Below are 19,776 nucleotides of genomic sequence, written 5' to 3' on the forward strand. Positions count from 1 at the left end.
TACACACTAATATATGTGATCGCAAGCTTATTAGAAACTTGCTAGAAACATGTAAGGCATGAATGTTTCTGCACACTTGATCAGCTGTGAACGTGCAAGAACTGCTTGTACTGGCTGACTTCACTGCACAGTTTTGATTTAATTTTCTTCAGCGTGTCCTTTTATACTGTTTTATCCCCACAAGAACAGGCCGTTTGCCTGCTTTTCGCATTGTTGCACGAGTTCTACATAATTGTGCAGGAGGGTACGTTTGTCACTGTGCCACTATAGCAAGCAATTTATTTAATCTACTAGCTGTACAGTTAATTACCTTGCAGAGCAAGTGTTCATACAGATGCAGTAAGGATACAAAGTCGGCAACATAGTCAATGTTCATTGGTTTCTGTGCAAGAAAAAAAAATCTCCAGAGAAGAGGTGCAACTTAACGTGCATGTAATATTTTATTCAAGCCACGGATTTAATGGTATCGTAGCAAATTCATTATGATAGCCTACACTTTTGCTGTGTCAAATTTAATAAGAGGCAAGATAAGCTTTCAAGATGCATCGGGAAATTCATGCTTGAAAACCGACAAGAAAATGCAACTGAACGGTACCGCGTTCAGCGCAACGTTGAAACTACGGGTACTTTGCTGTCTTGTCATTTGCCCTTGCCGAGGTTGAGATAATTCAAGCTGCTCCGTAAGCGCGATTTTTGCATGCTACTCAACAAAAGAAAATTGTGACGACCTCGTCGTCTGCTGGGGATCGAACACCTCCTAGCACTCACAACTCGCAAAGGCGTACGAAGCAAACGTGAAAATGCACTTCATTTGCTGTGTAGCGTGTCAACAAACGCATAGCAATCGGAGAATGCAATCTGCGGTACAAGTTTTAGAGCGCAGCTCTTTGGCGTCCGTTCCTGGGTTTCGCGTCGTCGTCGGCGTTGTCGTCGGCCTCGTAACCAGCTCGCCGACGAATCTGCTGCTCCGCCGCCGCGCATGCGCGCTGTCGGCTCTCCGGGCGAGGGAGGATGATGGAAGGGAGGAGGAGAGACTGTGGAGGAGGGCTGGCTACACAAATGGCTCTTTGGCGTCCGTTCCTGGGTTTCGCGTCGTCGTCGGCGTCGTCGTTGTCGTCGGCCTCGTAACCAGCTCACCGACGAATCTGCTCCGCCGCCGCGCATGCGCGCTGTCGGCTCTCCGGGCGAGGGAGGATGATGGAAGGGAGGAGGAGAGACTGTGGAGGAGGGCTGGCTACACAAATGGCTCTTTGGCGTCCGTTCCTGGGTTTCGCGTCGTCGTCGGCGTTATCGTCGGCCTCGTAACCAGCTCCGCCCCCCTTTCATCCCCCCAGCGCTAGCAGCGACCGACTGATACCGCTTTTGTGAGTCCGCTACCGCACTCACGAAAGACGTCGTGCACTTCCTGCAACTCGCATTAACCGTCCATCGATCCACACCGATGTTAGTAGTGGGGGACTTTAATGTTGACATAAAGACAAACAGCAATTTCCTAACACTTATGCGGGAGAACATCCCGTTCCTCTCGCTCGTAACGCGTCCCACGGCTGTGACAACCTCGCGAGGCACTTGTATAGATCTCGTCTTTGAGAATCAAGCATTGGTGTACCAAGTCGAACATATATCAGTCTATTTCTCCGACCACAAAGCTTCCTTCATGACTGTCAAGAACTGTTAGTGGAGTCTTTGTTAAAGGAATACGTGTGAAAAATTAAAAAAAAATTCTGTGATAGCGCATACATGTGTTGCTCGATTTCTTTGCCTCAATCTATCGAAAAGGTGAAACAGCTTATTTGCTGCGCTCAAATTTCGCATTAGGAAGTAACGTAATCGTCGGTAATTTTTTTTATTCTCCCTTAGCGTACGTACCGAATTCGACGATCCACGTCTGCGCGCATTGCACTTGTCATGTGAGGCGCCATTTTCCAAAACAAACCCATACAAACCGGCGAAATAGCTCCGTTGACAGCTCTCCGTGCAATTTCGACGGAAAATCGCAGCGATCGGTGCGACGGTGCGACTGTGCGACCAACCGGTTGGTCGCAGCCGAAAATCGGGGGGTCGGCACTGCGACTGCGATTTTCATCACAAACGACGGAAATCGCACTTCCTGTGCGACGAAAATCGCATCATGTGAAACAGGCTAAAGAGATGTGTTGCGTCCGCCGGGGGGCCTTAAACGTCCAAACACCCGGCATCGGCTCAACCTCCAGGATCCCCCTTTCCCCGGACACGGATAAGCCGCGCACGGCTACACGCGGGAGGGTCCAACCATCGCGTGCTCGGGTATGTGGTGTCGCAACACACCAAACGCCTGCTTACGCAGACGCCCCTGCGGGGCAACTGGAGGTATTGCAGAAGAAAGTGCTGAGGATTTTTGAGAATTATCATGGCGAACCCAAAGATCTACCAACTAATCCTTTGTTTATTAAACACAATTTGCTCAAAGCGAGCAAAATATGACTACAAACTCCTGCTGCACATACATAAGCATAACCTGTTACATTCAGCACACACAACGTCAGCTCGTTATGCAGTGCGTAACGAACGAACAACACCACGAACACGTACAAATTTTAGAAGGGCTGTGCTCGCTTATCAAATACCCGCACTAATAAAGCGCATGAATTCACAAATAAATTTCAGCATGAAACTCTATAAATTCAAGTAGCAAATAAGACGGTTTTTTGTTGTATGAGTGAAGAACCCTTTAACACAAGTGCATATTTATTTTTTCATGTTTTCATTGTATGTTTGTAGTTGGCATATCTGTATTTGATTTTTTCTTGCATTGTATATTATTTTCATCATTTCAAAATACCCTGTGATGTAAACTCTTTCAAATTGTTCTTTTGTAAATGTATAACTTTGCCTGCTGTCTGTATGGTCCCCAGGTCCCCTCAAATTGTCTATGACAACTTTTTTGCCTGGAGGACCCCCAACATTCTGCTGCAAATAAACTGAAGTGAACTCATCAAACCACCCTTTCCTGCAGCTCCTATACTCTGGAAGCAACTGCTTTTTTTTCTTTTTGTGTTACCACAAGAATGCCAGTTGTGAGCCAGTTAGAAAACTATCCGACCTTATTATTTTTTGCGAACATCTGATGAATATGAAACAAGTGCGCTTGTATCAGGCCACCTTGAACCTTCATGCGCATACACAATTTTTTTCCCGCCTGCGGATAACATCAGCCGCTGGGACGCAGCATTTTAGTGAGGTAGTGCGCAGTTCTCGCATCAGTTCTTTATTGCAAGGAAAATGGTGGAGCGACTGGAGCAGCGCTACTGCATCAAATTTTGACAGAAACTGGGCGACAGGTAAGTAGAAACCATTCAGAAGATTCAGACCTCTTTCGGTGACGAGGCTATAAGCAGCACACAGAATAAGGAGTGATGCAACCGGTTTAAAGACGGCCGCACATCGGTGGAAAACGAACCATCCTCCACTCGGCCATCAACATGCCGAAATGACCAGGTCATTGCAGAAGTGCACGCTGTGGTGATGCGGAACCGTCGTGCGACTATGCGAGAAATTGCGGAAGAGGTGGGCATCACCACTTTTTCTGCACATTCCATTCTGACCGAAGATTTGGACATGAAGATAGTTGCGGCTAAATTCATGCCGAAGCTGCTCACGGTGGAGCAAAAAGCAACTTCATGTTGAATTCCCACAGAACATGCTGGATTCCGCAAACAGTGACCGCGACTTCATGAACACCATAATCAGTGGTGACGAGTCTTGGGTGTACGGGTACGACCCGGAAAGCAAATCCCAGTTGTCACAGTGGAAGCATTCCTTGTCACCAAGACCAAAGAAGGCACACTAAGTGCACAGCAACGTCAAAGTGATGCTGACTGCTTTCTTTGACTCCCGCGGTGTGGTACACCACGAGTACGCACCACAGGGTCAAACAATCACCAAAGAGTACTACAGGGATGTCCTCCGTCGCCTAAGTGATGCTGTGCTGCGCAAGAGACCGGAGCGGTGGTCAACAGCAAATTGGTGCATCCATCACAATGCTCCTGCACATTCCTCGCACTTGATTCAGGATTAAGACTTCTTAGACAAAAAAAAACAGACTCCTGTAGTTCAACAGGCTTCTCTCCTGATATGGCCTCCTGCAACTTCTGGCTGTTTCCCAAAATGAAGAGGCAATTGAAAGGAGCGTGATTTCAGACAAGAAAGCATTATGGCTGCCACGATAGCTGAGCTAAACTCCATTCCGAAAGAGGCCTTCTCGGAATGCTTCCAACAATGGCAGCACCGCTGGGAGAAGTGTGTGGAGTCCCAAGGAGACTACGTTGAGGGTGATTAGGTTTCCAGAAGAGGGTTATAGCGCCGAAAAAAACTCAACGCACAGCAAGCGAGACGGGACAGGCGCAACGGCTTCCAACGTTTCCAACACTCCAGTTATGCTGTTTTTTTTTTCTTCGGCCAAAGGTCGGATACTTTTCGAACAGACTTCGTACAAGCTTCGCTTGAAAAGTTAGGAGGGAGCATCGCGCAATACAATTGAAGCAGAGTGTGTCGTCCCGACACAAGGTGAAGGCGTTGGAGCACGAAGGATACGTCAGAGTGTACGGCAGGTTTTAGTGCTCCCGGTTGATTTTCTTCGGAGCGCAGCTTTTAGGCACCCTTTCCTGTGGAGAGCGTCAGCGTAACCAAGCACAGCGAAAGGCGAAATAGTGAACGCGGTGCACATTGGGGGGATGGAAGATACCAGGAGGAAAGCAGAGAAGGGCATGGCGAAAAAAAGCGCAGTGTGGCGACGACGGCTTAGGGATGGCGCCAGAGTAGCGCACAATGTCTGGGAGGTCCATCAGCAATGACTGTTGTGAATCGCGCCCACACTCAAAGAAATGTACACCCTTCGGGGATGTATACCTGCCACACAACAATAATCGTCATCTGTCTTGCTTGCGTCTCCTTCCTTGAGAAAGCTGCGCTCGCTACATTCCTGTGACTTGGGAAGTACCGGGCTGACCGCATTAAGGGAAGGAAATGCGGACAAGACAGGTGACGATTATTGTTGTGTGGCAAAAGGGTGTAATTTTGCTTAAGTGTGCATGCGTCACCCATGCGCTGGTTCTCTCAATCTCCACTGGCAGAGTGGCAAGGCAATCTCGCCACACTTTGCTCCGTTTGCAATGTGCCGCACGAGACAGATGGTCCGCACCAGCCAATATATTGCGAAATTAAAACACGTATAGAGCTGTGCTCAAATTTTGCATTAAGGAGTAGCTTAATTGTCCATGAATTGTTTTCATATTAATTCGCATGGAGGAAAGAAAAAGTTCCTCCAATGTCAGCAAATATCGATCCTTGCTCCATGACCTCGACGCAAGAGGTCACGTGTTGGGCAGACACTGAGCAAAGGGACTAGCATCGTGGAGCATTCGCTTGCCAAGGCTAGACATAATGCTCTCCCCTTCCTCTATGGACAGCCCGCTTGGCTGCAGACGAAAGAACAAAAGGGGGGAGGATGTTGCATAAACTTGCCATGGGCCTCCCCATTGCGAACTTTTTACTGCCAGCGCCGACCACAGTCAACATTTGCAGCACAGATGACTGTGTGGAGCAGTGCTATGTGACGTCATGATTATTCCACGCTTTTGTCTGCGCGACCTGACGCTAACCCGCAGAAACCACCTGCCATAAAAATAAGATACCCTCGTGTTTTCTGGAAGAAAACTGGAAAGCAATACTTTCTAAGCAATAAAAGATTGCCAGCCCCATTAGTATTTTGGACAACTTCGCTATTTTTTCAGCTTCACATGGAAAAAGCGCTCAATTCTATTTGACAGACATTCTAGTATCGATAAAAATATATATTCCGGACCTTCATCATATACAAACTGAGTCATCAGTACTGGCGTACTAATTTGTTGTGCCTTTTAGTTGGAGCAGAGCACACTATGCATCTTGATTCATAGGTATAGTCAACCACAAAAGTTTACAGGCCACAGATTTAAAAACGTTCAATTTCGAGCAGCTTGGAACAGTAGTCAGTAAAACCGAACATCACAATGTTCACATATACTAGTAGAGGCTGTAATGCGAATACTAGGCTGTGTTATGAGGCTGCACAGATATTCAGCTTTTTCCGATTTCGTGGCCGAGTGTAGCTAAAGTTACTGAAAGCTAGCAAGATTCTTGCTAAGTAATGTGATTAGGCTCTTGAGCATGTGACACAAAATTTGGAAGCATAAAAGTATGTGTTCAATTTTCTGATATTCGAGATTGGTCTTTCTTTTCTTGATTTAGTTCTATATTTGATTTAAAGTCTACTATTCGCACATCCCTACTTTTTTACCTATTATGTTAGCCATGTGAACACAAGCACAGACGATGAAGGACTTTATTGGGTGTGCTCGTGTTCATGCATGTTGTCTGTTTTAACTTTGCAGCTCTGTATTCTAATTCAACTAGCCTCAATGCAAGCCTTACTCAAATTAAACACACCCTTCCCTGCAGGTCAATGAGTGTGGATTCAGTTTCCAACCTGGCTCGAGATGGATGCCTGGCATCGTAACCACCACACAGGGATCACGAATGGCAATGGTGAACTTCCAGAGTGAACAGCTTTGATGTCACGCGGACGGATAAAGCCCCACACAGCCGAAAAAACCAACAGCGAGCATGACATTATTAGCACCAGGCACGTACCCAGGATTTTTTTTCGGGGGGGGGGGCCCACCACCTCCATCATCATCATCATCATCATCATCATCATCATCAGCCTGTTTTATGTCCACTGCAGGACGAAGGCCTCTACCTGCAATCCGATCTCCAATTACCCCTGTCCTGCGCCAACCGATTCCAACTAGCGCCCGCGAATTTCCTAATTTCATCGCTCCGTCTAGTCTTTTGTCGTCCTCGATTGCCTTTTCCTTCTCTTGGTAACCATTCTGTAACACTAATGGTCGAACGGTTATCTAACCGGCGCATTACCTGACCTGGCCAGCTACATTTTTTCCTCTTGATGTCAATTAGAATATCGTCTATACCCGTTCGCTCTCTGATCCAACCGCTCTTTCTCTCTCTTAACGTTATGCCTAGCAATCTTCGTTCGATCGCTCTTTGCACGGTCCTTAACTTGCTCTCAAGTCTCTGCCCCATATGTCAGCACTGGCAAAATGCACTGATTGCACACCTTAATTTTCAATAATAATGGTAAGCTTCCAGTCAGGAGCTGGCAATGTCTGCCGCATGCGATCCAACCTATTTTTATTCTTCTGTGAATTTCCTTCTCATGATCAGGGTTGCCTGTGATTAATTGACCTAGGTAAACGTGCTCCTTCACAGTCTCTAGTGGCCGACTGGCGATCCTGATCTCTTGTTCCTTTGTTGTTGTTGTTGTTGTAGCCTGTGGCACGTGTGGCTCCTACTCACGATGGGGGATTGGCCAAGAAATGGGTGGATTATTCCAAAATAATATAGAGCATAAATTTCCTAATATCTATGCGAATAGCATTGAATAGGGTTGAATTACCGGCTAAAATAAAATCAGGAAGGTGCTGTTGAATAAGGAATAATGAATTTAAAAGTAATAAAAAATAGAATTTAGCAGGACATTCGTTTAGATTCTGTAAGGAATGTTTGGACAGCGAAGCATGCATCCCTGTGGCTGAATCCCAAAGTGGACGCCCCGAACGAAAGAATTGCAGGTTGCGTCATGTCCAGGCCAATTCTTCGAAAAGGTATCTCCAACAATCTTTTTTTTAACGCAGCAAAGCGGCGGCAAGATAGACGAAAGTGCTGTATCGTCTCCTCCTCCTCACTAAAAGAACAAAGGGGAGAGGGAGCCATACCCGACCTGTATAAATAGAAATTTAGGGAGGGAATGCGGCAGCGTAATTTGGTGAGGCAGACCTCAAGCATCTTTGTGTAACAAGATTCGCTGTGCCAGGGAAATGCCAGGTGTTTATACTCTGGAGAAGCTGTCAAATGTAGGTGTCTGGGTTTCTATGGGTTTCAAATGTGCTTTCTGTCAAATAGGAGTTTCTGTATCCTGTTCATTACTGTTTCTAAGTGAGGTATTGTGACTCCTCTTGGTACTGTATACAGGTCAGTTAAGAATTTTTCCGCTGCTTTTACTATATCTTCGAGATTGCTTCGAAAATGCCAGGTTTATTTTTTACTGATTTCAGGCTGCATTCATTTTTTACGGCTTCTTCAGTGTTTCTCATGTTATAGTTTCGAATATCAGTTATTTTCGCCTTGTTGATCAGTTTTGACAGTTCCGCGAATTGCGTAACGCTGTGCGGCCGCCAGTCCCACACAACCGCGTAGAGCGCAGGACTCTGCGATCCTAGACGTACTGCGCTCACCGCGAAAGGTTAGAAAAACACCCACATAAGCACAGCAGAGAAGTGGCTACGTGAGGCGGTTCGACCAATAACTGTAGAAGCGTCATTCAAAACAAGTAATTGTTCTCCACTTCCGGCGGCGTTTTCTCTACTTCCTTTTTCAATAAAAAGATGTTGATCCATAAATAGTCTCATAAACACTTAACTTTTTTATTATTCGCTTTTGCTTGCAGTTTGGTTGTTGCCTTCGCTCTCTCCCTTAGTATATCGCTTAATTTCTCAACTCCTTGCTATTTTTATTTCCAATTGCCAATTTTGCACGAAAAGTGCTATACAGTTAGGGAAAAACAGACGAGGTAACGGGCGACAGTCATCTTGCTTATGGGTTTAAGAGTTATTGCAGGGTTTCATGATGGACGCTCTTTCACATTATTTTATTTCCCACCTTATCTAACCCATATCACGTGTATATGGTTCCGGGCATCTGCCAGCGTGGCGGCGAGCCGTAACTCAAGAAAATAATGAAGCAAAGGGAAAAGTTAAACGCAATTGGCGTTTTCTCCGGCCGCAACTCGTTCCATGTGAGTACAGACCAGCTGAGTAACAGCCGCATCCCTCTCCTGGTCCCAGGATCAGCCTAAACAAAGAAGGTTGAACTAACAAAAGCAACAGCTATGCGCGTGACGGTTGAATAGATGGTGACAACTTAACGCATCTCGAGTTAATCGCGTAGGTGCGGAATCTATGAGAAACCCGCCCTTCACATTACAAGAGGTGCCGATAACTACTGCCGTCTAAAAGGAGTGAAAAAGGCAGCATAATACTGACCGATGAACAGCTGTCAAGTCTCAACATTGATCTGGTGGCGCTTTAGGAATGTGTGAGGAGTGGTGGCGTGGGTAGGGAGGGGGGGGGGGGGGTATGCCACTTGATTTCGGGGGGGGGGGGGGGCGGGCCCCCCCCGGGGCCCCCCCCCTGGGTACGTGCCTGATTAGCACCTTATTAAGCAATGCGGTCACCAACAGCCATTGATGACCGGAAGACCCACATTTTTTCAGCAACCTGAGCTTCTAAAGTCAACAAGGGAATGACGTCTGCTGGAAGCCTGACTGGCTCAGCTTGAGAGGAGAAGCAGTGCTATGTAGTGCCCCCAATGTTATCTTCTCTTGCCTTCCATGCATGATGGTAGCAGTGATGTTACGGCATAATAGTACAAAAGGCAATCCTACTAAAAAAAGCACATCCATTCTTCTGTTGTTCACTCAGTCTGCGGCTTGCAAGATATTAATTAAACAGCGCTTGCTGCACATATACTGCACAATCATTTCAATGTTTCCAATAACATTTCAAAGATTCCACTAATGAGCAGTGTTCCACTAAGCTGTGGAAGAACCTATCAGGAAAACTGGCCGCTGTTTCAATGACCAACTGAGGGAACACGTGAACAGTTTAAAGAACGATTTGAGCGCACGTCTTTCTGCATATTGTAGAATTTGGTCCTGTGAATTGCCTTTTTATGAAGTGAGTATCTTGGGCGGAACTAAAACTAAAACTGCGCAGGAACTCAGATCAATAGTCAAGCCTGTGTTAGCCAGACCTTTGTTTCTTTGTATGTAGAAACTAAATTGCTACCATATTTATTCGCGTATAAGCTGGCATCAATTCTGAGTCAACCCTAAAAACTTAGGACATCAGAAAATAATTTTTAAAAAAGGAGCTCAACCCTTCCCCCACCGGAAAATCCTGCATGCACCCGACCTTCATCACGTTTCTGTAACCCACAGGTGATGGTGCCGGATTGCTTCAGCCTCCCACTCCTTCAGCTCGGGATCTTTTTCTCGGTGCTGTCGGATTGCTATCGACGTGCAGGCAAGCGTTGTTTGACGCGTCCAGTTACATTGGCGGTGCCAGTGCGTCAAACCATTGGTCGAACTATAGATGCTGTTGTTCTCGCCAACATAACATAACGTGTGTGCGCGCTCACGCTACGTCGCGGGCTATACTTAGGCCTTAACAGCTGGATCGGCATGCCGACCGCGAGCCCTTTCACAGGTGAGTACTCACTGCCGCTTGTCGAAGGCTGCCAGTTCCTCAGGGGAACGCACAACGCATGGCCATACCATCCATTTTCTGAGAACATGCTGAACGAAAATGAAGCCAGCACAGCCTGCGAAGCCCTTTCCCTCCCTTGACGAAAGCCAAACAGCTCGCATGAGCCTATGCAGCTGGAATCCTGGCTAATGACGCTGATGCCGATGCAGCTGTCCACTCATCAAATCGCGCTTCCCTGCAACTGCTCTGCTCTGAGAGCAGCAGGGTTTTTGTGCGACCATATCGCCACCGAAACTCGTGAGCCAATACAAGCTTTGCTTGGAAACTTTCCTTGAATGCAAGCCAACTGAGACAAATAGTAAACAGCTGCACAAGGTAAATAGCATTTAATACCAGCACCGAAATTCTCCAAATTCACTTGCCCGTCTGTGCTGGGCTCATTGTCGCCATCTTCTTCATACACAGCGCACAATCTTCAGTGCCCTCAAGTGTGTTCAAAATGCAGCACTTTCTAAATGCATGTCTAATCAGGTCTCCTGGGATGTCGTCCCTGGCCATGGCAATTGAGCCTACACATGCCTGCACAGCATGCCCTGAATCCCCTCAATACACCGCCGACCGGAGTGGCATGTGGATGGAGAAGCTTGAGCACTGGGGAAGGAAAATTTAGAATGCAGCTATTTTGCACACACTCAAAGCGGCCAAAATGGTGTCGCCTGTGCTTCGGTCGGCTGCCCAGCAGATTGTGATGGCTACAATGATGTCGTTCACAGTGGCACTAGCGGAGTGTCACTTTTTGTTTTAATGGGTCTTAACAAAATCCTTGAATCTAAGCAGACTGTGGAGTTTCGCAACTCAAGATTCTAAAAAAAATTGTGGCTTAGATTCAAACAAATAGGGTACATGATGACTCTTACTTCTTGTTGCCCCCTGTTATGCATTGTGCCTAATAAACAGCAGCGAGTATAGCGCCCGTCTTACTTTCTGCTCTCTCCATCACTAGTTTTCTTTTTGCACTACAAAAATTGTCACATGACACTTGATGAAAGTAATGCATGTTTGGTCACAAGAAAAAGCATGCATGCACGACTGCAACTCCTTCAGATACATACACACAATGCTGCGTGTTACAACAATAAAAGTACCAGGTATAACAAGGCTCTCCTGGCTAAGCCACAAGCTCTATTGAGTGAATATTTCGCATGGAGGTAGCATTTCATAGTGCACGCAGCCTAATACCATGCTTGGGTGCATAATGTGCCTGTTTAACACACAGTAGGTATATAAAGTATGCATCATATGTACTCGCATGAAGTAAAAAAAGTATAGATTTTGCAGAAACATAAGGCTGGCGTCCTCTGTTATTGCAATGGCAAAGTGCGTACACAGCAAGTGTGCAGGGTTTCATACTGACAATGCTAGATGACGCCACCATTTTAGTGCAGTGAAATAATTTTTTTGTTTGGTGTTGCTGCAAATGCCGCCTACTTCCAGTTTGTTCAAGATGAAACAACAGTTGACGCATACTTCCAATTTGTTCCAATATGTTCTAAACAAAACAGCAAATAATTTGCCCAAATGAGACATCAAACTGCATGCACCATGAAAGTGGTTCTGACTGTAGTATGAACATAAACCCTACATGTGAAAAGAACAAAACAAACAAAAAATAAAGACGACTGTCCTAGCAACTGTGCAGTGGAACTGGGACAGATGCCATGAATAACTGTCGATGCCAAGCAGGTGTGTGATGATGGTGAGCACTTTTTATCATTTTGGCCGCCAAAAGTTGGTGACCAGAGCCGCAGCTGAGGAGAGCAGACTGCTGCTGGGCTGGGGGCTGCTGGGCCGCCACTGCAGTAAGGGAGACAGAGCCATTGGATCATTCGAGGATTCAATAGGGGCCACACAACTTTGAACAAAACCACGGTACACTTCCGTGAAAAGCCAACTGCAACGAAATTTCAATTTGGCTAGTAGTAAAGTAGTAGTGTATAACCTTGAAGTAATCTGGGAAAAGCTGGAGAGGTGGTAATTGCATAATTTTTTTATTACCAGCCTTTTAATAGTGCCCAAGGAGACGACACGCGCAACTGGTGGGTAGTGGCTATAACCTAAGGCCCAACACGTCACCTATGACATTTTTTCCAGCGTGCGGCAGGCAGCTGCAAGCCATGTGCCACTTCCGGCGAGCAGTATTGGTGGCTTAGTTTTCTCCCAGTTTCGGTATCAAAAACACCTGCTTTCAAAGCCTGTTGTGATGCACTGCCTCATTCTTCTCAAATGTAAAGGTTTGCACCAACGGTGTTCTGCATCTAGGCTTTCTACCTGGCTCAAAATTTTGTTGCAGTTGGCCTTTAAGACAAACTTGGTGAAACTGAATTTTTACAAACAAGAAAAAATGTGTGAACGTTTTGTTGGTTTCCCATAGACTAAAGAGAACATAAATCTGCTTATGCAAGATTTTGAGGCAGCACAGAAGTTTTCACAGTGTAGGCGAGCAACAATCTCCCAACTGCATGAAGAGCCCCTCACCAGGACTGGCCATGTTGAGCTGACAAGCGTGCAGTGTGCATTAACGATCGTGCCTGCAATTGGGCGCCGCGAAAAGAGCTGAAATTTCAAATCAAACGCTGTGCACACTTCTGGAGAAGCAATGTTAATTTTAACTGCACAAGTACCCTACATAAATTTCAGTGCTGTAACGTCACTCACAGTGAATTCGGGAATTATTTAAGGCAACATCAGTTATTTGTTTGATCTTTTGCTTCAATAGACAATTTAAAGATTAGAGAAATAATAAAACTTACAAACTGAATGTCTGCGAGTCTGTGTTTTACTCCGTGCTATAGAAAGAGGGACGTACTTCCATTTTGGGTTTTGTCTGCTTGTTCCCATGTTGTGCAGTCACACGCTCGAAAAACGAAACTATGTGCCATTTTCTACCAGGCTCCAATGCGCGATCACGCTCTTTCATCCGTTTGTGTCTGCCTCAATGCTCGTAACTGTTGCACTGATTTATACCCCTAATCGGGTGTTCCCGTGCAGAGCGCGCAAAATTGTGCACTGCACAAAAGAAGCCAAACACAATAGCTTGCACGGGACACCGTCTCCAATAGTGCGCCATTAAGCAAAAACTTGCGTTTGTATCTTCAGTTTTGGTTTCAAAGTGTTTGATCACTAGAGTTATGTTGTGTGACATTTTGGTCACGCCTGCTGGCACAGTGTGCCGTGCCGCGTTGCCCCACCCCTTTGGCTGAATAAAGTTAGTCATTTGATCCCCGTATAAGGAATTTGTCTCCTTTTCTGCGGTGCTCCGTGCCCCAGCCATCAGGGCACACTTCGGCCGGCGTTGTACCGATGCCCTACATTAGAGCACAACCATGACATATCTGCCACACGATCCTCCGGCTCCGGTATGGGGGAACGTAGGGTAGGAATTTCGCTTGCAGGGGCTAGATGGGGGAAAGTGGAGAAAGTGTATGTTGGCAGTGACACTTGCCTCCTGAAATCATGGGTTCACGGCACTTCAAATATTTCTATCTCTGCTGTTGATGAACTAATTTGAAAAATTCTTGTGGTTGAACACTCTGTAATGATTGAGTGGAGTGGTGGGGGCATAATGTTGGGAATACCGGAAACACAGCTGAACAGCGGCAGCTCCAAACACCCTCCAGTAGCCGACAAAGAAGACAATGTTGGCGGGTGGTGACACGAGCTGCAGGAGGGAGAAAAAACTTCAACCAGTCAGAGGTTGGTACGAAACCAGGGGTACGAGGAACAAGCAGAGAGGAGAGATTGCTCAGAGTCGCCGGGGTCCAGACCCAAGCATCGACAGAACCAGGACAACCCCGGGTAGTGCAGGCCTTGACTATTTCTGCTGCACCTGTTGCTGTAGGGCTTTCTGCTCCTGAGCCACTGTGCAGAGGACGCCTGAGGTCCGCAGAGACAGTGGTGAGAGGCTCCCAAGCAGCCAGGGGTAAGCACGGGCACTGCTCAGCTGTAGTGGTTGCAGTTAGACAGCCTTGGACTCCGCCATCCAGGTTTGGCTTTACCGTGCCTCCCTCGTATGCCACTGCCCGCCGTATCGCTACTGCAGTCAACGCAGGTGCCACTGGTGTCAACCTACCACCACCCGAGTAACTAAGACTTCCGATGACTGTTTTATTTTTCCTTGTTATAGAACAAGAGTGATTTGAACTTCTCGTATAGACCAACGCGGCTAACTGTACTTTTCTTTGCTTTCTTCTCGTTTCTCCTGGAAAATAAGAAGGTTGTTTGTCACTGGGCTTCCATGAAGTAGTCGGCAGCTTTTGCAATTTTCTCAACCCTCTGGCAGTTCCGCTCGCAAAGAAACAGTGAAAAACGACTTAGGCAGTTATTCAAAAGCTGTTCAGCGACAATAGAGTCCCAAGCCATGTCAAAACATTTCCCCTCGACAGTCATCTTTACCCATCTATCGAAAAACACAAAAGCCTAGTAACATACTGCTTGGCTGTCTCATTGTCATAGGGCTTACAGTGACAAAATTTTTTATGATAGGCTTTGGCAGTTGAACGAAAGCGCTAGAGCCCTTTTTCCTTCCTCAAGTGTGCCTTAGTCCCTGAAGCATGCCTTGGTTCATTTCTCTTTAGGTCATTCCTGACCAGTGGCGACACACTTGAATCTCTTTATATAAGTGTCTAAGGCGTCTCAATTCTCATTAAACACTGGAATTAGATTGTCAGGGTTCATAAACGATGGGCAAGTTCTCTCCGATTCACAGCCTGGAGTTGCCTGTTCCTGTGCAGTCTCCTGCTTCGGCCAAATTAAGCCGTAGCTCCAGTGCTCCTTCCAAGTTCCAAATGTTGCTTCGTTGCCTCACGTTCCGAGAGCCATTTCTCATGTGGTTTCGCAGCCTCCTCCTGTGCCCTGTAGGCTTTCTCATCGACCCATTTTCTCAGTTCTGCACCCTGCAGACCCATACGCTTGCCCAATGCCATAAGCTCTGACAAACTCATCTCGATGAGTATACAGCCATACAAACAGGAACAAACGGCTTTGTCCTTTCATAGCGGTCACCAATTTTGCGATGACAAGCTCCTAGATTGCGAGTTGTCAAACTCTGTTCAGCTTAATATTGATCACAAAAAAAACAATAACAAGAGATAATAATAATAATATTTGGGGTTTTACGTGCCAAAACCACTTTCTGATTATGAGGCACGCCGTAGTGGAGGACTCCGGAAATTTTGACCACCTGGGGTTCTTTAACGTGCACCTAAATCTAAGCACACGGGTGTTTTCGCATTTCGCCCCCATCGAAATGCGGCCGCCGTGGCCGGGATTCGATCCCACGACCTCGTGCTCAGCAGCCCAACACCATAGCCACTGAGCAACCACGGTGGGTAATAACAAGAGAATATCACACAGCACACAGAAAGCACAGAAGAGTAAAAATACAGTTGGCCGCATTAGTCTATGCGAGAAGTTCAAATCATTCTCAGTCTATAACAAGGAAAAAGAAATCTAAAGTAATCAGAAGTCACACGGGCGACAGCACTGGTACTTGCGTTGATAGCAGTAGCAGTGTGGCGGGCAGTGGCAGACGTGGCTGGACGTCCGAGGCTATCCAAGTGGAACAGCTGAGCACTGCCTGTGCTGGTCCTGCTGGGCCGCCTCCCACTAGGCCTCTGGTCGACGTCAGCCAATCTCTGCTCTTCACAAGGTGGAACAGGAGCAGAAACCCCAACAGCAGCAGGTGCAGCAGGAATAGCTGAGCCCTACGCTTGGCGGATCTCTCCAGGGACAGCTGGGGCCGTGCTCGTTCTGTCGAGGCTCTCGGGTTCAGGCCTGGACCCTAACGATACCGATCTCGACACCACCGATCTTTGAGCCCCACGAGTTTCTTCTCTCCACTCGTTCCCCGTACTCCTGGTTTAGTGCAAACCCCCAATTGGTTTTATTTATTTATTTGATTATTTATTTATTTATTTAGAAAATAGTGCAGGCCAAGGAATGGCTCAATCAGGAGTGGGTATGTTACAGAAAATATGTACACAACCAAGTACACAATAATACAGGTGTGGCAAAATAACAGACAGGTATGTAATATAGTAAAGTACAAGAGTTTGACGTAGTAGTTCTGCGGAAACTCACAAGGTGGAGAGAAGTAATGAATAAAGGAAAAATCAGGCCCGGGCGGTGGTCCCGGGTTCGAGTCCCGGACCAGGACGAATTTTTCTTCAACTATGAGGCTTTTCTTTCGAGGAACCCATATGGGTTTCCTTTGTAGCAATTGCTACGAACGGGTGGATGTCTGATTTTCCCTTTATTCAGTAAAGTACAAGATCAAAATCGCAGTTCTGAAGAATTATCAATGGATTTTAGTATGTTTCCGGGAAAGATATGGTGCAGAGGTTTGTTCCTATTTGTTATCGTGAGAGAAAGAAAAGAGTACTTAAAATTGTTAGTAGAGGCAAAGATAGGGGTCAAGTTGTGTGAATGGTATCGTCTTGTGGGATGCGAAGATAACGGAGCAAGGATGTCTGTTAGGTCTAGAATACATCTTTTGCTAGGTAGGTGGAAAATAAATTTTAGTCTAGTGATTTTCCTTCAACATTCCAAAGATTGAATTTTATTTTTATTCATTAGCTCAGTTGGGGAGTCAGAGTGGCAAAAACCGTTGAAAATAAAACGAATGACTAACCTTTGAATTTTCACGATTGTTAATATCTTTTTTCGTGTGCGGATCCCAAACCTCAGATGCATATTCCAAGCTAGACCGTATTATTGTGTTTTATGCAAGGAGTTTTGTGCTGGGGGAAAGCTTTTAAGTTTACGTCTTAGCAAGCCTAATTTCCTGCATGCGGACGAACAAATTTTTTCAATATGGGAGGACCAAGTGAGTTTGCTGGTGATGATTGTGACGCCAAGATATTTATAACTGTCTGTTAGTAAAATTCGACATTCTTTCTTTCTCGTCTGACAGCTCATGCCCCCACCTGCCAACATTGACTTCTTTGACAGCCAGTCGAGGGTGTTTGGAGCTGCCGCTGTTCCGCAGTATTTCGTCACCGCATTTTCAACAGTCCCGACTTTATGACGTCCTCAACTCACTCACTGCAGACTTCTCAGAGGGCACGCAACTTCCAGTGCATAACCAAAACTTGCCATGTGGTGTGTTGAGGGGTCCTTTACCTCCCACAAAGCATAGACAATATTACACCTCAGGGGACAAATTGATCACCTTTGTGTCTGGCCATAGAGAGTGCATTTGAACTTTGAACTTTATTTGTATCTATACAACGTACAGACAGCAGGGGCACAGACAAAAAGCCATAAAATCGGCTTGACTCGGTCTGTGTCCCTTATTGGTTTCTTTGGCATCACGTAGCAATGCGTGCACAAGTACAAGATGAACAATAAAAAATATAAACAATATGTGGATAAATGGGACTATTTATACAAAGTTACTTCACACTGCGGCTAAAAAATTGACATGAATGCAGAAATAGTATTGACACGTGTACTTATATTTATCGGGCGACCCCGTTTCGCTGCCTAACAAATCTTATCGCACAGCACGGGACGCGCTTGCATGTATCCGAAGTTTCTGGAAAGTTATCGATGCTTCTATCCACAGTCTGTTGTCCCCGAACCTTGTGTTATCTGATTTATTCGCCTGACGCGCATGGTGTAGAACTTTGTGGAAGGCATGCGGGACCCGACGATTAGTCTGGAAAATTCGATGACTACTGTATAAAAGCCGACGCGCTTGACCCGCTGATCAGATTTTCGACGATCGCCGACTGTGTTCGCCGCTATCGTTGTGCTTTAAGTGTAGCCTGTTTTGTGGGCACAGGTTCGCCCAATAAAAGCTAGTTTTGTCTTTCACAGTACTGCTACTGTGTTCTTTCTTCACCGTCACTACCACGTGACATCTGGTGGAGGTGCTAGTGCGTTCATGTACCGAACGCCCCCGCAAAGCCGCGATCCAAGCCCGAAACCCGAGGACAATACCAACACCGCCCAAGACCAGCGTGCTAGCCGCAGACTGCAAGGACTGCCCCCAGAGCACGGACTTCTACCTGAGGCGACAAAGAAGATCGTGGTCAAGACAACCTCAATGGCTGCCCCAGCGTCCCCCGTTATCCTACAACAACCCCGGGAACCACCGACCTTCCATGGAGCAGCGACTGAAGACCCGGAATCCTGGCTGGAGACCTACGAGCGAATCGCGACATTCAACAACTGGGACTCCGACGACAAGCTGCGGCATGTCTACTTCGCCTTAGAAGACGCCGCCAGAACGTGGTTTGAGAAAAGGGAGTCAACCTTGACTACGTGGGACCTGTTCCGTAGCGGCTTCCTGCGCACCTTTACGAGCGTCGTGCGCAAAGAAAGGGCCGAAGCCATGCTGGACGCCCGAATGCAGCTACCGAACGAGAACGTTGCCATCTTCACGGAAGAAATGAATCGTCTCTTCCGCCACGCCGACCCGGATATGCCCGAAGAGAAGAAAGTCCGCCTACTGATGCGTGGTGTGAAGGAGGAACTTTTCGGCGCAATGGTACGAAGTCCACCGAAGACCGTAGAAGAGTTCCTTCGTGAGGCAACCACCATCGAGAAGACACTCGAAATGCGGAACCGGCAATTCAACCGCCGTACAAGCTCTACCCACTACGCAGGAATTCAATCACTGGCCACGGACGATCTGCGCGAGACCATCAGGGCCATTGTGCGCGAAGAACTGCGCAAGATCTTGCCTTCGTCGCAGCCTCAAGTGGCCTCGATCACCGACATCGTGAAAGAAGAGGTGCACCGATCCCTTGGAGTTCCTGAGGTGGAACCAGAATCACCGCAGCCGGAAGCAATGACCTACGCCGCCGCCGTCGCCCGCCGTCAAGGCCCCCCTGCGCGACCGTGCCAGGGTCCTGCAGCGCCGCAATTCCGTCGTCCGCCGCCGCCGCCGTCGCCAGCGCGCCAATACGTCGCCCAGCGCACCTACGCGAGGAAGACGGACATTTGGCGAGCCCCCGACCACCGCCCGCTCTGCTATCACCAACGTTACTAGACTAGCTTCAGTTGTAAAACTCCCCGCCAGCGCGCTTACAGCCGCTGTCGCCACTTCTGTGACAGCCGCCAGATGGCCACGCTGTTCCATCGGGCTCCACTGCAGACGCCTCGTCACAGCCTTGAGCTCGTGCGGGCGGGCAGTTTGCACGTGTTTCACGCTAGCTGGCATTCTCCCTTGTCCGAATTAGTGATACCACAAGAAGGCGGCATCCACCTACTGCAATAAGATTTATCGCGCGAGTTCGTTAATACTGAGAGAAGGGTAAACTGCACGAAAGGAAGAAACGCATACAGCGAAGCGCAGAAACTGCGTTTCTAGATGCCGTGTGTTTCTTCCCGTCGTCTTAAAGTTTCG

At 47.2% G+C, this 19,776-nt stretch overlaps 1 protein-coding gene across 2 annotated transcripts in view; it reads right to left on the minus strand.

Moving 5' to 3' along the window:
• Nucleotides 1-10,731: 10,731 nt before the first annotated feature.
• Nucleotides 10,732-19,776, minus strand: part of Atg14 (autophagy related protein 14) — a 251,020-nt gene continuing 241,975 nt past the window's right edge. For both annotated transcript variants that reach the window (XM_065425403.2, XM_065425404.1), the window contains exon 11: nt 10,732-12,218. In XM_065425403.2, the coding sequence (XP_065281475.1) occupies nt 12,135-12,218 (84 nt within the window). In that variant the 3' untranslated portion in view covers nt 10,732-12,134. The remainder of the gene's footprint in view (nt 12,219-19,776) is intronic.

Source organism: Dermacentor albipictus, chromosome 7, assembly GCF_038994185.2.
Source record: "Dermacentor albipictus isolate Rhodes 1998 colony chromosome 7, USDA_Dalb.pri_finalv2, whole genome shotgun sequence".
In the NCBI taxonomy this organism is placed as follows: domain Eukaryota; kingdom Metazoa; phylum Arthropoda; class Arachnida; order Ixodida; family Ixodidae; genus Dermacentor; species Dermacentor albipictus.